At 46.8% G+C, this 20,201-nt stretch overlaps 1 protein-coding gene across 1 annotated transcript in view; it reads left to right on the top strand.

Annotated features, from left to right (window-relative positions):
• CNTRL (centriolin) overlaps nt 1-20,201 on the top strand; it is an 857,679-nt gene that overhangs the window by 644,365 nt on the left and 193,113 nt on the right. The window contains exon 35 of the mRNA XM_086920986.1: nt 4,240-4,313. Within this exon, the coding sequence (XP_086777112.1) occupies nt 4,240-4,313 (74 nt within the window). The remainder of the gene's footprint in view (nt 1-4,239; nt 4,314-20,201) is intronic.

Below are 20,201 nucleotides of genomic sequence, written 5' to 3'. Positions count from 1 at the left end.
AAGGACTCTTTCTGCAGTGGGGAGAGCCTTGGGTAGATCTATTCGCCACCGAAGAGAACGCGCAATGTCATCAGTTCTGTGCGTTGGAATTTCCAAGGTGGCACTCGCTCTGGATGCTTTTGTCGGGAGTGGAGTTGCGGTCTGTTGTACGCCTTTCCGCCTATACCACTTCTGCCCAGAGTGCTGAAGAAAATCAAGCGTGACCCGGCCCAAGTCATCCTTGTGGCTCCAGATTGGGCGCGAATGTACTGGTATCCCGAGCTACTCAGTATGTCAGTCGATCCTCCGATTTGTCTGCCTCTTCAGGAGGACCTTCTGTCGCAGCAGCAGGGGACGGTCCTTCACCCAAGCCTGTCCAGTCTCCACCTCCATGCTTGGAGATTGAGCGGCGACAGTTGAGGCCATTTGACTTGCCTCCTGAAGTCTGTTCTGTGATTCTGGCAGCCAGGCGTCCCTCCACAAAGTCGGTATACGCCTGCAGGTGGAACGAATTTGTGGCATGGTGCACAAAAAATGCTGAGGATCCTCTCAATGCCCCTCTTTACGAGGTTCTCCTCTTCATTCTTTCTTTTGCCCAGCAGGGCTCTGCTCTGGGCACTATCAAGGGCTACCTTTCTGCCCTTTCCGCCTTCTTAAGCCTTCCTGATCAGCCATCTTTGTTCAAGTCCCCCATTGTAAATAGGTTCTTGAAGTGCATCACTCATATGTTCCCCCCTGTTCCTTTCGTGATGCCTCAGTGGGACTTGAACCTTGTACTAACTTATCTGATGTGCGCTCCCTTTGAGCCACTTCACAACTGTCCTCTCCATCTTCTTACCCTTAAGACTGCTTTCCTGGTTGCCATCACCTCTGCCAGGAGAATGAGTGAGCTCCAGGCTCTTTCTTCCAAACCTCCTTTCCTCTCTGTCCATCCGGACAAGGTTGTGTTGCGGACCAGACCCTCTTTCCTACTCAAGGTAGTCACAGCCTTCCATATCGGGCAGTCCATCACCTTGCCCCCCTTCTTTCCGCCTCCGCATCCCTCTAAAGAGGAAGATCAGCTCCACCGTCTGGACCCAAAACGTGCGCTTTCCTTCTATCTGGATCGCACACGTCAGTTCCGGGTGGATGACAAACTCTTTGTTGGTTACGTGGGAGCTAAGAAGGGACGGGCGGTGCAGAAACGGACCATCTCTCGGTGGGTCGTTTTGTGCATCAAGGCATGCTACTCCTTGGCTAAAAAGGAACCTCCTGTTGGGCTGAGGGCCCATTCCACTCGGCCCATGGTGGTTACTACTGCCCTGGGCCGGGGAGTCCCCTTGCAGGACATCTGTCAGGCAGCTACTTGGGCCTCGCTGCACATGTTTGCAAGACACTACTGCCTGGACAGCCAAGTCCGGAGGGATGGCTTCTTTGGCCGTTCCGTCCTCCAGGACTTTCTGGTGTGATTATTGGTTCACAGACCCACCACCGGGGTTGGTATTGCTGGGGTATCTATTCTAAGGTAAGGAATCTAATATTAACCTGTTTCTTTCAGATGAACAAGTTACTTACCTTCGGTAACGATATATCTGTAAGAAACAGTAGTTAGTGTTAGATTCCTTACCGACCCACCCATCCTCCCCGTTCTGCGAACCAATATCTAGGGTAAAGGTCATCCCCTTTCAGGGCCCTAGTTTCATGGCACCAGTGTTGGTTCTATCATGGCTCTCCGTATCTGGCGCGGAAAAGCTGTGTATAAGAACTGACGTCCGTGCGCGAGGGCTGCGTCTAAGTACTCCGGCGACTTCATTTCGGCACTAACGACGCCGACGACGGACGCGGAGCCGCGGACGATGCCTACCGACGCGCAGGGGTATTGCTACGCAAAAGTTTCCGGATCCAGTCTGACGCCTGGGGATATTCTAAGGTAAGGAATCTAATACTAACTACTGTTTCTTACAGATATATCGTTACCGAAGGTAAGTAACTTGTTCGTCTGGACTTTGTCTCTTATGAAGTTCCATTTGGTGTCTCTTATGCGCTTGTGGTATTCCTTCAGGGCGCTCTTGTGATTGTTATGTGCTTCCTTGGTTTTCTGGTTTCGCCAGGTTTTCTCTAGACGTCTGCAGGAGTGTCTGGCTTCTTGCAGTTCCGTGGTGAACTAGGCTGCTTTCAGAGGGCGTTGATTGGCAGGGTGGCAGAGGGGTGCAAGCTTGTCGGTGCAGTGGGAGATCCAGCAGTAAAATGCCATGGCTGTGGAATTGGTGTCCGTCGTGGTGCTGGGTCTTGGAGGAGGGTGGTGTTGAGGTGTTCCTCTGTGACCTTGCTCCAGTTCCTTCGTGGCGGGCGAGGGGCGGGCTTGGGTGCAGAGTTGAAAGTGAAGTGGACACAGCGGTGGTCCTTCTAGAGGAGCTATGTGGTGTGGCTAAAGTGGACGTCAGCGGGCCTTCGGCGGTTGTGGGGTTTTTGTCGATGGTGAAGGATCTGTGGCAGGATCTGCACGAGAACTGTCCATGAGTGGTGTTCAGCGAGGATATTTCGCAGTCAGTGTTTCGGCCGGGATTGAGTGCGTGGAGGGTAGTGGAATTGTAGCGGTAGGGTTTAGGCGAGACAGGGTTTCTGGCGCTGGTCATGGTCTGGGCGCAGACAGGCTCGCCTTAGGCGCACCAGATATGCGCTAGCGGCGTGTCAGAGGCGCGATAGAGCCGCAACCGTGCAGCGGCCTCCATTAAGTAGGGGAGGGGGCCGGGACTGGAGTTGGGGAGGCGGGAGCAGGGGCTGTGATGGTGGGAGGGGCCGCAGGGTCAGCATTGGAGGGCAAAAGGCTACGGGAAAATAGAACAGTAGAGTAAGCAATAAACTTTAAATTAAGTACATGAAATACACTACATTTAAACTAAACGAGTCTCCCAGCAAAAGTCCTGGGAAGACCAGGTGGAGAAAGGTACACTGTGCGGAGGCTGCAGGCTGCCGACTCAAACCCAGAAGGCGGGAAGGCTCTGGAGCAGAGGCGAGTGGTGCTGCATGTGGAGCTGCTGCGGAGAGTGCTGGCCTGGACCGAAGTTCTAGGTGTCACACGCGCTGCCCCGCAGCGGCTGCCATTAGGTAGGGGAGGGGGGGGCGGGACTGGAGGTGGGGAGGCGGGAGTGGTGCTCTGATGGTGGGAGGGGCAGAAACAGCGGGGAAAAAGGCTACCGGAAAATAGAACAGTGGAGTAAGCAATACACTTTAATTAAGTACAAGAAATAAACTTTACATTTAAACTAAACTAGTCTCCCAGCAAAAGTCATGAGAAGACCAGGTGGCGAAAGGTACACTGTGCGGAGGCGGCGGGCTGCTGACTCGAACCCAGAAGCCGGGAGGTCTCTGGAGCAGAGGCGAGTGGTGCTGCACGCCGAGCTGCTGAGGAGAGTGTTGGCTTGGACTTCCTCGTGCTTCTTCATCCTGAAAACTCTAAGGAAAGTGTTGCCTTATATCCCAGCAAGTCTACAAAAGAGGGTAGTCACAACTCTTATCTCCCCCAAAGTAGGCTATGGCAACGTGCTCTTAAACAATATCCAAAAGCGTTTTCTTCAAAAGCTACAAACGCTACAGAATGCAGTGGCATGGCTACTACTGAGCATTCCAAAATGAAAATCAGCTTCCCAAGCACTGACTCAACGACACTGGCTCCCTATTGATAAACGTATTCAATTTAAGGCACTCTGTATTGCCTTCAGAGCTCAACAAGCTGTCGGGCCACACTATTTGATTCAGCGTTTCAACGCTACATTCCTTCTCGTCCTCTATGCTCGTCCACATGCAGTAATCTTATAAACCCCAGATTTAAAAAAGCCAATTGGGGTGGAGAGGCTTCATCGTTTGCACATCTAGTCTGTGGCACTCTCTCCCAACAGAACTTAAAATTAAGACACACCTGTTGGACTGTAGGAAACATCTAAAAACCTGCCTCTTCCGCAAATAACTGTCTTTTTCCATATCCTCTTAGCTTTATTATCTGCCTAGCGCCTAGAAACCCCAGTGTGATTGTCACTCTTTATAAATTTTATTTTCATTTCATCTTCTATTATTTCTTCCTGTTTCTGGTCTCAAGGTGTAGGATGATTTATAGTTTTCTGTAGCTGAGCAACAAAATATAATGCCTCCAATATACTTTGATTGTTGATTCGACTTTTCTGACATCACGTTACTATCAATGTGTTGCCTCCTCATTACACAATTAGCCCAGTGTGGCCAAATATCTATCCTCAGTGTTTACCTTTACTGAATTGTTTTCAGAGAAAAAACAAGAATTGGATGTGATGAAAGAAGAGTTGAGTGACTCCAGGGATCAGATGCAGCTAATTCAACTGGTGAGGAATTTATTATTATTGTCTTGAATTAAAATGTATGAAAACCGCAATATTGATTTATCTTTCAATACAATATAGGTTAGTTGACTGAATGTTTTGCACTGCCAGAAGAAAATATTGTGGAAAAAATAAATGGTGTACACTGTTTTTTAGTTGTGTGAATCTCCGTAAGATAATTGTGGATCCTTTTAATGTTACATATTTGGGAAACCAGGTGGAATTCCAGGAGATGTATTGAATTATCTAGTTTAATACAAAAATGTTTAGAAGTTTGCCCTTGATAATAGTGAAACACAATCTGTTGTGATGTATAATTTTACTTTAGCTTCAAAAATAGTCTAACCAACGAAGTATGCAATTGACATGGGGATGTAGCTGCTGAGATGACAGAATTTTTTTCATTGAACAATATTGCCACTTGATTGTGCTGTCAATACATGTTTATGTATGCATACATCCATTTAATATTCTATGCACCAATGTGGGCAATTATGTAGTATGTTTTTGATAAACCCTGGGATTTGATCTTTAGCATGGGATCCTCTATTGCCTTTCACTTGTGTATGGTTTACCAAGCATGCACAGTGAAGGAGTAAAACTGTAATCACTATACTGCTTTGATCCATATGCCAACTTTTTTGTTTGCTAACCTTTGATGTTTTGTCTCTGTCTCATTTGCGTTGCACCCTCACTTTTTATTAATTGCAGGAGATGATTACTCTTGTTGCTAAGTTGTTGATTGTGAAGCTAGCAGATTAGGACCCTAATCCAAACCTCTCCCTGTGTGCTTGATTTTTGTGATCAAGGCCGATTTCTTTTTCTAAATGTTGTGTTCCCTTATCTGCAAACTTTGGGAGTGTTTATATACATGCTAACCCTAAGTGTTAAATATGAAAAACTAACTTTGTGTTAGCAATGAACAAAGTAAAAAAACATGATCCATTATAAATAATATATTTATTCAAAGTATTACATTAGTAAACCTTAGGGTCGAGGCATGTGAGCTGCAGATTACACACTGTGCATAGATCGCCACCTGGCGTTGGGCTCAGATGTTTGCACTTTTATATTGTCCTGGAAAAGTCTTTGGAAGTCACAAGATAGGTGACTCCTCCTGTGGACCACAGTGCGCATGGCCATCGGCTCCATCTTCAGATAGTTTTTTCCGCCATCGTATTTGGATGTACTTGTAGCGCTCCAGTCCGGAACTGTTACCGATTCTATTTTCGACGCGCAATCCTTCACCCTTTTGACGGTATTGTCTCGATCGCGATCCCAGTCAATGCGCATCTCAACAAATTTGAAGTCCTCGATTCCAATTGTCGACCGAGGGCCTTCGGGCCTACTTAGGCCTTGGTATCTGGCTCATGGAAAGGACTCCTTTCAAGAAGTGTCCTCAATGTGGGTTGAAGTTTCCCCACACTGATCTGCATGAGGTGTGTAAAATCTGCCTTTCACCGGAGCACGAGGCCAGAGATTGTAAAGCTTGTGCCTCCTTCCGCTCCAAGATGACCATTCGATATCGTCGAGCTCGAAGAAAAATTGCTCTATCCCCGACGACATCTTCCAGGAAGGCGTCGATGTACCAGAACAGGAGAGCGTCGAACAAATCCACGGCAGCGAATCCGAAGCAGAGGAATTCGACATCGAAGAGCGAGTCGTAAGTAAGATCGTCGACCCCGACCCCCTCCGTACAACATCGAAAAAGGCTTCGGTCACACCTTCTACTTCGGACTCAGGTGCACACGACACACTGCTTCCAATGCCCTGCCCCCGGGCCCGGCAAAGAAGCCTATTAAGCCTTCAGGCGACTCGGGCTTGAGCCAGCCTGCTGTCGGTATCGAAACACCGGCACCGAAAAAGAAACAGTCTTCATCCTCATTGCCGATCGCTGCTTCCACATCCAAGCACTCGGCACCGAAATCCACCAGCACGGAACCATCCAAGCCTTCGGTACCGAAACCCGCAGGCACCGTACCATCTACTCCGAAACACCCAGAGCCGAGTAAAAGCCCAACCCCTAAGACTCCGGATCCACGTCCTCCGGAGCCGAAAAACCCTCGGTTCCGAAGAAGCAACCAGCTCCAAAACCAACCACAGAGCTGGTAAAGCACCACAAAACCTTACCGGAACCAGTGCCGAGAGAGTCAGTGCCCAAAGAGCAGCCTACACCACAAGTGCTTTTTATACCTGATCCAAAACAAAAGACTCTTCTCAAGGACCCCAAGACTGGTCAACTCACCCTCAGCTCAAAGAAGAGATCTTTGGATTCACCTACACTGCCCCACCACCTAAAAAGAGGGATATTGCTACATCTCCCCTCAGGGTCCCTTCTCCACAAGCACCTCCTCCACCACCTCCTTCACGTCCTCCTCCACCTTCTCCTCCACCTCCACTACCACATCATTCTCCTACACCATCTCCACCAGGGAATGATGATGATACTTCTAATGAAGGAGAAGGAGTACATGAGGAACCACTAGGGGATCATAGTCCACCTTCTTCCCCTGACCCCTGGGATGAGTATAATACACCCGATGTTCCTAATGTTCCACAGGATAACGTATACCCCTCTAGGCCTTCCCCTCCAGAGGACACAATAGGTTTTAAGCATCTGCTTCACAGAGCTGCTCAGTACCATGGGGCTAGCTTACACACATTCCCTGTAGAAGAGGAATTTTTTATGGACACCTTTGACACCTCACAACGGTTCACCTCTATTTTACCAATGCTAAAAGGGGTAACTAAGTATGCACCAGAAGTATTCAAAGATCCTGTGCGGGCTAGAGTTATTAACCCCAGGATCGACAAAAAGTATAAAGCTGCTCCTGGAGACCCAGCCTATATTAAAGGCCCCGTACCATTAGACTCACTAGTAGTCTCTAATGCCAGAAAAAGGGCCAACTCCCAAACATCAGGCGATGCTCCACCCCTGATAAAGAATCCAAGCTCTTAGACGCCTCAGGAAAAAGAACAGAGTCACAGGCAGCTAATATTTGGCGTGTAGCCAACACTGTTGGCCAGGTATGATAAGGCACATTACGATGAACTACAGGCCCTATTGCAACACCTACCAGATAAATAAAAAAACAGGGCCAATGATCTTATACAAGAGGGTAAAATAATTAATAACACCTCCATTTGTTGCGCTCTGGATGTAGCTGATACCGCCTCTAGAGCAGTCTATATAAGGGTACTTTTGCGTGAACATGTGTGGCAACACATTTCAGGTTTTAAACCAGTGGTACAAACTGCTATTTTAAATCAGCCTTTCGACCAAGAGCATTTATTTGGCCCTAATGTAGATTCCTCATTAGAAAAAAATGAAAAAAGACACAGACACAGCCAAATCTATGGGAGCCTTGCAATCGCAAGCTCCCAGACGTTCTTTTTGTCGCTCATTTTACAAAGGCACCTCCAGAGGCTACTCATCTGACAACCCTACCACTTCTTACAAAGCTCCCACCCAGTCTACCTTTACCAGAGGTTACCAAAGAGGTGGTTACAGAGGCAATAACAATAAGGGAAGAGGCAAAACCAACAATACCAGATCTGCCTTCACCCCTACCCCCTACCCAATGACTTCCCTCCACTCCCTCCGGAACATTCCAATCCTGTCGGGGGGAGAATACAACAGTTCCTTCCTGTCTGGAACAACATCACCACAGACAGGTGAGTAAGACAAATAGTTCAATCAGGCTACTGTCTAAAGCTCACCTCTACTCCCCCAAACATACCACCCAGGCTCCGTCAAATGTCACTAGAACATTTATCACTGCTCAAACAAGAGGTCATCTACCTTCTGTAAAAACATACAATAGAACCAGTACCTCTGCGTCAACAAAACACAGGGTTTTACTCCCGGTACTTCCTCATTCCAAAAATGGACGTCTCTCTAAGACCCATCCTAGATCTCAGAACCCTAAACCTATACATACAATCGGACCACTTTCACATGGTCACGCTTCAACAGGTCCTCCCTCTACTGGAACAAGGCGATTTCCTTGCTACTCTAGATCTCAAGGACGCCTACATTCATATTCCCATTCACACCTCTCACAGAAAGTATCTCAGGGTTGTAGTGGACGGTCAGCATTACCAGTTCAAGGTACTCCCATTCGGAGTCACCACAGCACCCAGAGTTTTCACCAAATGTCTAGCAGTAGTTGCAGCTCATCTAAGGAGGCAACATATTCATGTGTACCCCTACCTAGACGACTGGCTCATAAAAGCCAAGTTGTACAACCAGTGCATGCAACACACTCACGCTACAATCCAGCTGCTTCACGACTTGGGGTTTACCATAAACCATCCAAAGTCTCACCTGCAACCTTCCCACATACAGAAATACCTAGGAGCAACATTAAATACCTTAAAGGCACTTTCATATCGTATTCCAGCCAGGATATCAAGCATACAAAGCCTTCTCACAAAGTTTCAACCACAACACTCTCTCCCAGCTCGAGTGTTCATGCAGCTAATAGGGATGATGGCATCTTGCATTTTCATAGTCCTTCACGCAAGACTCCAGATGTGTCCCCTACAGGAATGTCTCACAAGTCAGTGGAACCAGGCTCAAGGTCAGCTAACAGATCTGGTGTTGGTGGACGGTCATACATCGCTCTCTGCAGTGGTTTAACACCAAAAACCTTTCCAAAGGGCAACCGTTCATCGAGCCAGTTCCACAGAAAGTGCTAACAGCAGACGCATCGCTCTCCGGCTGGGAAGCTCATCTTTTACATCACCCCGAGCAGGGCACGTGGACATCCCAACAAAGATTGCTCCACATCAATCATCTGGAATTGCTAGCCAGATTCCTAGCATTAAAATCTTTCCAGAAACACATTCTGGCCAAAGCTGTCCTAGTCTGCACAGACAATATGACAGCAGTGTACTACATACAAAAACAAGGCGGACACACTCTCTCCAACTCTCCCACCTAGCACAGAGCATATGGAGATGGACCATTCCTCAAAACATTTTTCTCCTAGCCCAACATGTTCCAGGAGTTCAAAACTGCATAGCCGATCTCTTGAGTCGTCAAACACAACACACTCATGAGTGGGAACTGTATCCGCAAGTTCTTCAACCATTTTTCCAGCCAGAGATACATCTCTTCTCAACCTATGAAAACGCCAAATGCCCAAGCTTCGCGGCAAGGTATCCACACCCATTGTCCAAAGGCAATGCAATATGGGTGAATTGGTCAGGCAGATTTGCGTACACTTTTCCGTCTCTCCCACTCATTCCACTGGTTGTGCTCAAACTACAGCAACACTCACTGACGCTCATCCTGGTTGCTCCAACATGGGCATGGTACACTGCATTACTGGAACTCTCAGTAGTCGACCACCAAAGACTACACCTCTCTCCACACCTCTTAACCCAGAGCCATGGAGAGATCAGACATCCAGAATCAGCACAACTTAACCTAGTGATCTGGCTCCTGAAATCTTTGAGTTTTGGTTACCTTAACCTTCCTCCTGATTGCATGAATATTATCAAATAAGCTAGACGCCCAAACACTAGAGCTTGCTATGCAGCCAAGTGGAAAAGATTTGTTATATACTGTAACAATAACAACAACAATCCCTTAGATATGTCAATCCAACACATCATATGTTACCTGCTACATCTCCAAAGGTCTAACCTAGCATACACTTCTAATAGGTTGAACCTTGCTGCTGTAGCAGCTTACTTGCAAAATATACAACACGTGTCATTATTTTGAGTACCTGCCATCAAAGTCTTCATAAAAGGACTCAAAAGAATCATTCCACCTAGAGTACCACCCTCACCTGTGTGGAACTTAACTATTGTCCTCACAAGACTCATGGGTCCTCCGTTCGAACCTATGCACAAATGTGAATTACAATTCCTTACATGGAAAGTCGCTTTCCTAGTAGCCATTACTTCTCTTAAAAGAGTTAGTGAGCTTGAAACACTTACCATTCAAGAACCATTTCTACAAATACATCATAATAAAGTGGTTCTTAGGACAAATCCAAAATTCCTACCCAAAGTAATTTCTCCTTTTCAACTCAACCAGTCTGTAGAGTTGCTAATATTTTTCTCGCAACCACAAACTGTCGCAGAAAGGGCTCTTCACACCCTAGATATTAAAAGAACACTCCTATATTATATTGACAGGACAAAACCTTTTCGTAAAACTAAACAACTTTTTGTATCCTTCTCTCCACCACATAAAGGCAATCCTATATCAAAATCTGGAATTGCAAGGTGGATTGTAAAATGCATTTAAATTTGCTATCAAAAAGCAAAACATACCTTAACTATTTCACCTAAAGCTCACTCTACCAGAAAAATAGGGGCTTCAATGGCTTTCTTAGTGAACATTCCCTTAGATGACATCTGCAAAGCAGCTACATGGTCTACACCACACACATTCACAAAACCTTATTGTGTAGATGTGCAAGCAAAGCAACAAGCTAGTGTGGGCCAAGCTGTACTCAAAACATTATTTCAAACAACTGCAACAGATACTGGTGGTCGCCGTTAAGGTGGAGTACTGCTGTACAATCTATGCACAGTGTGTAATCTACAGCTCATATGCCTCGAACGGAAAATGCTACTTACCAGTATGCATCTGTTCTTGGCATGTAGAGCTGCAGTTACACACGCCCTCCCACCTCCCCAGCTACCTCTATCTGTTCCAGTATTATCTTATTTAGATACAGCATACACAGGCATCTTTTCTGTTTCTCACAAAACTCCATCATTTCTCTTGCTGGCGAAAAAACAATCTGAAGATGGTGCCGATACCCATGCGCACTATGGTCCACAGGAGCAGTCGCCTATCTCGTGACTTCCAAAGACTTTTCCAGGACAATAACAAAGTACAAACATCCGAGCCCAACACCAGATGCGATCTATTCACAGTGTGTAACTCTGCAGCTCTACATGCCAAGAACAGACGTATACTGGTAAGTAGCATTTTCCTTACGTACCTTGACTAGCAGTTGGCCTTTCGGCACCACATCTCACAGCAACAACAAAAAAGAAATCTGGAAACTTTATATGGAACAGATATGGGCATTGCATTGAGCTGGGACCTGTGAAATGGTAGGTGAAGCACAAAATAACTTGCTTGTATCTTGGTACATCGATTTATAATTTCTTAACCCATGGCAGTCATTATGCTGGAATCCGGTAAGGTACTGTTTCGAATATGGTTGAAAATGTAGGGCAGTACTCTGTGAAAAGATTTGCTTTATATTGTAAATGTTTAATGCTGTCAACTACAAATTGATGTTCTTTGTTTGTTCCCCTTCGTATGAGTTAAAATAGCTATGCAACCTCTTCTGCGTTACCAATAGTGCATTTTTAGGTTTGGATGTAACCTTTGATTTTCATCCATTTTCAATTTTTTTTTAATATAAATATTTTTATTGAACTTGTTGCAATCTTATACACAATAATATAACCAAGATAGGCACACAACATCAAACATAAATCTTTGTGCAGGGTAGTGTCCAGCATATCAAGAAGGAAAGATGTTGTAAAATAGAACAGCCCAAATACAAATAAAAGTGGAAAAAAGCACACAAGAAAAAAATGTACAGAGATACCTAATTCTAGGCCACTCGGGAATAGATTGACCCAGACATTATTTAAATGCTTTCGAGCCTTCAGGCGTTTGTCCTTAAAAAGAGCAGACTCAAGTTTGTACAAACAATGACCATCATTCAGAAGCTGTGGAAGGAATAGGTTTGTACCCAAGCTAAGGTAATGCATAAACTGGCTACCGTGGTCGCAACTGATACCACCGGGGTTAATAACATGTTTGTAAGCCAACATAATATCCTTAACTGGCCACTCAATATGATAATCCAGTACCTAAAATTCCTACCCCACCCAAAGTCCAGTACCTAAAATTCCTACCCCACCCAAAGTAGGGCCCCAACCTAAGGGAACGACAACACCCACAGAGGTTGCCAAAACGATACCTAAGCCAATTCCACAAGTGCAGCCCCTGGCAAGCAGAGGTAAAGCTAAAGTTAGCCAAGCACCTGGTACACAAGACAAAGCCAAGGGAACAGCGACAGGAACGGTCGCCAAAACTGCCCCTCAACCTATAACCCCAGTTGTTACCACAGTGGCCCCCCGTAATTTCCCACGGCGGATCCCCCCTGTCAACCTCCCACCAGATTGCCAACCTTTTGTCGCCGTATTAGTAAATGTTCCCCCACTGAAGGAAGGCCAGTTGGAGAACCACCAGTCTCTTAAGAACAAGTGTATCCACTGGCTAAAGTCAAATAAGCCAATTCCGACTGGTGTGGATGGGCTTATTTTAAGTGTCCGCAGAGTAGGGTGGGTAGGGCAAGGGAAAAAAACACAGGAGGGGGACTGTGTAATAATAAACTTCCAAGATCCCAGAGTAGTGAGCTCCATCTGTGGCCCTATAAAAAGCATGGATTCAGTAGGGGTTAAAGTAGTGGACTTAACCTTTTTTTACCCCAGGCAAATTGCTATGCCGCCTTGGGAGGGTCCTAGTACACTTGGCTTAGGCCAAAACTGGGACCCACGCTGGGTTGGGGGTCTTGGGCTCAACGGGCTGAACCCCCCGTGGGGACCAGGGAGTTGCTGACTGGAGGGGGGCGATACGAGGGAAACTGCCGTTACAGATATGGTAACTGTCAATAGAATAGGCTCAATGGTAGCATCATCACCCCAAACAGCTTCACCCTCAACTGCAAGCAACAGTGGGTTGGTAGTCTCTCTGACCATTTCTCTAGATTGTAACTTGCATGTTCCTCCTGTGAGGTCTGCGGACAGTAGTGTTCTCGCGACCAGCGACACATCAGCTGTGACGGACCGAGTCTTTAAGGTTTTCAGCTGGAATGTCGCAGGGATCGCAAGAAAGTTGGCCCTCCCAGACTGGAATGCCTTGGTTGATGAGCACGCCATATGCATCTTCCAAGAGACCTGGAGTTTGGAGTCGGTACATAGGGTGGGATTCTCCTCCTACTTTTTGCCTGCGCTAATCTCGGAATCAGGGAGAGGACGCCCCTCGGGTGGCCTGCTCATATGGGTAGCAGCTTCCCTAGACTGCAGAATAGAGGAGTCACAGACAGGCTGTCCGGATATCCAAAACATTATTTTAAGAGACCCCAGGGGACGAACAATACTGAATGTCTATAATGTGTACACCAGAGGGACTAAGGGCGGGAGGAATTCCTCTGTATTATCTCTCCTAGAGACCCTTTTGAGCACAACTCCACACAAGTTGTGTATCCTGGTCGCGGGTGACATGAACTGTACGTTCGAGCCCTTGGGCTTGGATGTTGCCCTAGACCAGGATGAGGAGGATGCTAGGTTAGGGATCCCAGTCCTGGAGATTCCATCCATTAGGAGATGGTCAGAGGTGGCGTTACAGCTATACTCCCTGAGCCTTGAATTAAACCTAAGGGCAGTGAATGGGAGGACAACTTCAGATAGGGGGGGGGCTTATACATATAATAGACCAGGACACACCTCTAGAATCGACTATATCTTACTAGATGTATGTCTCTGGAGCCAAGTGAGGGATATGGTTGTGGTCCCGACGATTGAAAGTGATCACAATCCACTTTTTCCTAAAAAGGGTCCCATTAACCGCATAGTAGCTCCCCCTGATGAGTCTGTAGTCTCTCTCTGTGGAAGGCGCCTAAAATGGGCTAAATTGGTCCTCTCAGAGGAAAGGGTTGGAGAAATCTCAACCCTTTTAAATCAAGCAGTGTCAAATCTGGGGTCTCTCCCGGAAGGGGTGGGTAGGGCTAGCGGGTCTTTGTCTCTTTAGTAGAGGCTCTGACAAACGTGTTTACCATCCCCTCTAGTAAGCCAGGAAACAAAAGAGGTGTAAAGCAAGGTAATGGTTGGTACACACAAATATGTAGGGTACACAAATCAAGACTTTTAGAGGCAGTGAAACACAAATCCCACAGTGATATACTGGAAGCAAGGAAGGCTTACAATAGATCCCTTAAAATTGCTAGGATGGAGTGGGAAGAGAAATTTTGGGAGGACCTACTCCTCGCTAGCAAAAGTAAAGACTCAAGGGGCTTTTGGAACCTTGTAGGCTCCCGGAACAGGCCCGACGAAGCTATGAGACCCTGTAATATTCCCCCACAAAGCTGGGTAAAACACTTTGGGGCTCTATACCTCCCGGCGGATGGGGAACTAAATGTCAGGGTGATCCCCCCACTAGTATCTGAACCCCATGCCTATAATCTCTTTACACCTTTAGAGATCGAAAAGGTAATTGGGTGGGTAGCCCCCCGCAAGGCAGCAGGTCCAGATGGCCTACCGGGGGATCTCATGCGGGCACATCCAGTGGCGTGGGGAAGGGTTATTGCAGCTCTCCTTAATGACATTATGATGGGAGGGCCAGTGCCCGATTCCTGGAAGGGGGCGGTGGTGGTCCCGATTTATAAAAAAGGATGCAGAGAAATCCCGGGGAACTACCGCCCCATAAGCCTCATTGACTCCACCCAAAAGATAGCAGGTAAAGCTATACTTGGTAGGATTCTCCATTGGGTGGAGGAAAATAAAATACTATCAGACTTCCAGGCAGGTTTTCGGGCAGGAATGGGGACGATAGAGCAGGTGTTTAGGTTAGCACTTCTTGGGTGGAAGGTGGTGGAGCTAGGCAAGGGCAGTCTATATCTGGCTTTTATAGACCTGAGGACTGCCTTTGACCTAGTTCCCCGGGAGGAGTTATGGAGGGTGCTTTATGGGCTGGGATTGCCTCCTTACATCTTGTCCCTCCTTATTAGCCTTCACGCCCACACCTTTGCTCAGGTCCGCTGGGGAAGAAATGGAGAGTTAACAGAGAAAATCCCAGTGTCTAGGGGTGTGAGACAGGGATGCGTCCTAGCGCCCACCCTCTTCTCACTATATGTGAATGGGGTGGTGGAATATCTCCAGCAAGAACCAGCCGACGCCCCCTGTCTCGGAGGAGTGCGGATCCCTACCCTGCTTTTTGCGGACGACACGCTCCTGATTTCTAAGACTCCGCAAAGCCTCCAGAAGTTGCTAACCCGTTTCCAGAACTTCTGTGTTGCAAGGGGCTTAGTAATCAATGTGGATAAAACTAAGTTTTTAGTCCTAAACCCTCCAAGGAAACTGGGCCGCCCTCCTATTCTCAATTCTGTTGCCTTGGAGAAAGTATCCGAATTTGATTACCTTGGAATTCGGATCACGGATAGCATGAACTGGTTACCTCACATTGCCAAGATGGTCCTGAACCATAAGAGAGTAGGAGGTGCCCTTCTGAGGGAATTCTGGGCATCACCGAGGAGGTCGCTTGCCCCAGTAATTGACATCTACAAGGCTAAGGTAGTAACATCAGCCTTGTATGGGGCAGAACTGTGGGGGCATTGCTGTCTGGACTCCTTGGCAACAGCAGAGAGCAAGCTCTTGAAATCCTTAATCGCCATCCCTCCGAGCACTCCAACAGTGCCTGTGCTGTTGGACACAGGATGTAAGAACATTAAAGATCAAGCCCGGCTTCGCCCACTCCTCTTATGGACACGTATCTGGAGGGGTGAAGAGCTAAAATCGTATGCTGAAGGGTTGGCTGAGATAATGAGCCTGGGCAGTTGGGCAAAGATTAAGTGGTTGAGAGACACCAAAAAACTTTTGGAGGAACTTGGACTGGGGGACTGTTGGTTATCAAGATCGGCTCCACCAAAAGAGGTTCTGAAAAGACTATACTGGAATTGGGTTGCGGAGCAGTTAGTTAAAAACTCTGGACATTGTAAATCTACAGTTGCCTTTTTAACAGTAAAAGATGCAGTAGTTTACGAGCCTTATCTGGACCTAATTACCCTTCCAGTTGATCGAGCATTGTATTTTAAATTCAGAGTGGGCTCCCTTCCAGTTGGGGCTCTAGTGTCAAAGTGGAAAACAGGTGCTCACACGTCCCCTTTTTGTGCATGTTGTTCCACTAGGATAGAGTCCATTACGCATATCCTGTTCGAATGTCCGGACTATGCTAAATCCAGGAGTTTTTGGCTTAAACCCCTTTGTCGCAATATGAGCACGCGTAGCTATCTAGTAGCCCTGCGCATCCTAATGACGGACACTTCCCCCCCCCATTGTTTGTAGTGTAGCCAAATTTTTAAAGCAATTTTGGTTGATCCGATGCAAGAGATTGTCAATAGCGGTTTAATTCATTTTTAGCTAATTTATTCTGGCATTATATGTCCTTTTATCTTTCTTAAATGTGCATTTAATATTGCTTTTTAAAATAATGCTTTTTCTAGTTTTGTAAATTGCTGTATTTTGTGTACGCTTACAAGATATCTTGCATATCGAATAAAAGCTTCAACCGATAATCCAGATGAAAAGATAGTAATTGTACTACACCAGACTAAAAGGTATTAAGTTCAGGGCATTCGGCAAACATATGAATTATATCAGCTGCATATTGACTATAATATGTCTATGGTTCAAACTGTTCCTATACCATTTACATATTCTCTCTGGGGTATAGCATGCATAGTGTTCGAAATTGCTGCAATTTAAGATTTACTGAACACACAGGTCGATTTATAACATAAAAAGCAGCCGTGATTTTATCAACCGAAATATCCTGAACAAGCTTAACACTCCATTTAGCAGTTAAAGTAGGTCTATCATCCGCCTTATCGATGGTCAAGATACAAGCCACCTTGGCTAGGTGGGAGTTTTAAAAGGCAGATATCCCTTCTGGCCCTCCGAAACCCCATGATGAAGCTGCCTTTCACTCCCTTCGAGGCACCTTAAAAAAGTGATTTGCAACCCGTAATGGGATTGTTCAGAAAAGATGAAGATTTGTGGATATTTATGCTTGGGTTCACATAGCGCTACATAGCTCACTGCAGCGCCTTGACAGCGCTATCTCAAGAGGTTTCATCCTCTAGACTCCCCCGACTCCTGAATGCTCCGTGTACTGTGTATTCCTGCAGTCTCTCTTTTGTGTATTATTTTATTTCTTGTTTTATATAGCACCGCCTTCACCAAAAATGGATTCAGAGCACTGTACATGGGTGAGCGTGAAATCACCAGGCTCGGGCATACATGCCAAACTAACCAGATTCAAGTGGGAGATTTCTGTTTTCTTTTTTTAACCCGAAAATAGCTTTATTTTACCAGCCTCTTGCCTACAACTGCCTCTGCTTAAATGTAAGGCAATGGGTAAAATACTTTACCAATACAGCTTGCATGTGGGGAAGGGGGGGGGGGGGAAGCTATTGCGACACCTGTTGGCTTTATTTTCAGAGGGAAAAAAGGCAATGCGATAGCACGCAGATTAGCCTAGAATGCTGCATATAGAACACTCATAAAAAACTGGCGCCGTGCCTTTAAGACCTCCAGGCTCTCATCATGTCCCACAGGTGACAGATAGGCCAGTTCTTTTTTCTGGCTCCTTCTGTCAGAATCCTGGAGCATTGAGATCATCAGTTATTGTTTTTTTGTCACTAATTGATCTTCTGTCTTCACTCAACTTTTTTAGTACTCATCGTACTATTCTCATTATTTTTTCTGACTTTGCAGCTATTTTTCTTGTCAGAATGCCGGCCTTATTTAATAAGTGCCCTTCCTGTGGGAGGAAAATGGCAAAGTCTGATCCGCACTCGGTCTGTATCATGTGTCTACCATCTACACACAGGCCTGACAAGTGCTACTTCGGCCAGCAATTTTCAAGAAGAACCCTTCGTCAAAGGGAGAATATAAAGCTTCATGCTATGCAGGAGAGAGGAAATCTGCAAATGGCAAGGAAGGACATTACTCTAAAGAGCCCTCCTCTCAAGAAGACCAGAGCACAAGAAAAAAAGTAAAAAATGAAGACATCAGTCGAATTCCCTTGTGCTCTTCTTCAGCGTCGAAAATCCCTGGTGCTGAGACCGACGTCGCAGACTGTTTCGCTGTCGAAGGGGGTTTATACAGGTACGGCTGAGACCTTTTACCGACCGACGTCGACACCCTCTCGCAGGCAGTGAGTCAGGTTCGCCTACGATTGTGGAAGGTAGACGCTCAACGTCGAAGACACATCGCTGACAGGTGAAGTCGCCATCGAGAACCTCGGCGCAGACGTCCAGAATACAACCAACGTTGACGGTACATAAAACATCGACACCAAGCCCGGCACGCACTCATAGCCATTCGTCTGCTTTGCCGCCGATGGCTGGGCGAGCATCGCGGTCGCCGGCTAGAAAGTCACCCACGAGTAAGTCACCTCCAACGTCAAGATAAAGGTTAACTCTGACATCGAGAAGGTCACCGGTGGGGTGGGTGTCAAGGAGGTCGACGTTGAGACCTATTTCCACTCATAGGTCTCCGGCGGCCAAGAGGCTGAGAACAGATCGCTCACAAGTGTCGACGTCAAGGGATCTGTCGAGGGAGATCCATGATCTGACTGGTAAAGAGCTGGCGTTGAGGAGTGTGTCATCCTCTCCAGAACTGCGGTTCGTTCAAGTAACGCCGGAGGGTTCTCCAGTTCAAGTGCATAATACACCTCTGACTAAACTCTCCCCAAGATGGTTGGAGAGTGTAAGGAAATGGAAGATGCAGAAAACTACCCCTGGTTCAGACTACTCGCAAATATACTCACTTTCTCATTCGCCTGACAGGCAAGTGCGACATACTACACCTTAGAAGTCCACAGCATAGAGTAGACACAGATCACGATCTCCCCTTAGTCATCCCAGGTCTTGGCACAGTTCAACCAGAGAGCCTTCGTCATGGTCTTTGGAATCATCATCATCAAAGGCTGATTACTCTCTGACTCTGACACTGTCATCCACTCCACCGGCTAGAGTGTCGCCAGTGGATGATATTATTGCATTTAATGAGGTGTTGTGTAGAGGGGCTTCGAAGCTCAACATTGAAATGCCTACAGCTGTTCCATCAACATCAGTAATTTTCACTAGCTCTCCACATTTTCCTGACACCAGCTTCAGTGGGAGTATGCCATCGAGGATATTAAAAAAAGTACAGGCTCCAGAGCAAGACCCTCTTTTTCTGAGGTCTGACCCACCACCAGACTCTGTCATTGTATTGGCTGCAAGGAAAAGTCACACGGGGCCTCATCATCTACGGTTCTCCCAGACAAAGACAGCAAAGCCATAGATGCCATTGGAAAGAGAATGGGCAACACGTCTGCCTCTTTCATGAAGGTGGCAAGCGCATCTGCTCTACTAGGTCGTTATGACAGCTCTCTGTGGGACTCCCTCTCACGCTTTACAGAAGAATTCCGTAAGATTTTCAGGAGATTCTGCACGAAGGAGGCCTCATGGCGAATCAGGTCATCAGCGAGGCAGCGGATGCCTCAGATCTTGCTGCCTATGGCTATTCACATTGCATTTGTGCTAGGAGATCCCCATGGCTGGGACTCACAGGTCTACAACCGGAGGCCCAACATGTTAGATTTCTCTTTAGCTCTCAATCGGACGATGAGATCTCAAGGATGAAATCCGAGTTGGATACCTTGAAGGCGGTTGATTTGGAGAAAAAGAAGGACTTTCAATGTCATTACCAACCCCATGAGCATCATCTAATAGAGACTACTAGCCACGGATTCCTTCACGTATAATTATCCCCAGGCGTGAGACTGGATCCGGAAAATCTTTTGCGCAGCATCCCTGCGTGCCGGGTGGACGGCATCATGTGACTCCGCCTAGGCGTTGTCCGCGTACGTGACATCAGCGAGGTCACATAAGTCCCACCCCGGTGTGCCTACATCAGTTTTTTCTCTTTCCGCATGCAACGCAGACCCGGGTGAGCTCTGGCCTGTTTTCAGGCCTTTTATCCCTTTTTTTCACGTTTGGTAACAGTGTGCGACTGCCTTCGGGGTGTGTCCCTCATGTGCGTGTCCCATGTCGGTGACGGACCCTCACTCAGTTT

This window comes from Lissotriton vulgaris, chromosome 5, assembly GCF_964263255.1.
Source record: "Lissotriton vulgaris chromosome 5, aLisVul1.2, whole genome shotgun sequence".
Lineage (NCBI taxonomy): Eukaryota > Metazoa > Chordata > Amphibia > Caudata > Salamandridae > Lissotriton > Lissotriton vulgaris.
This window is presented reverse-complemented; position numbering and strand designations above follow the sequence as displayed.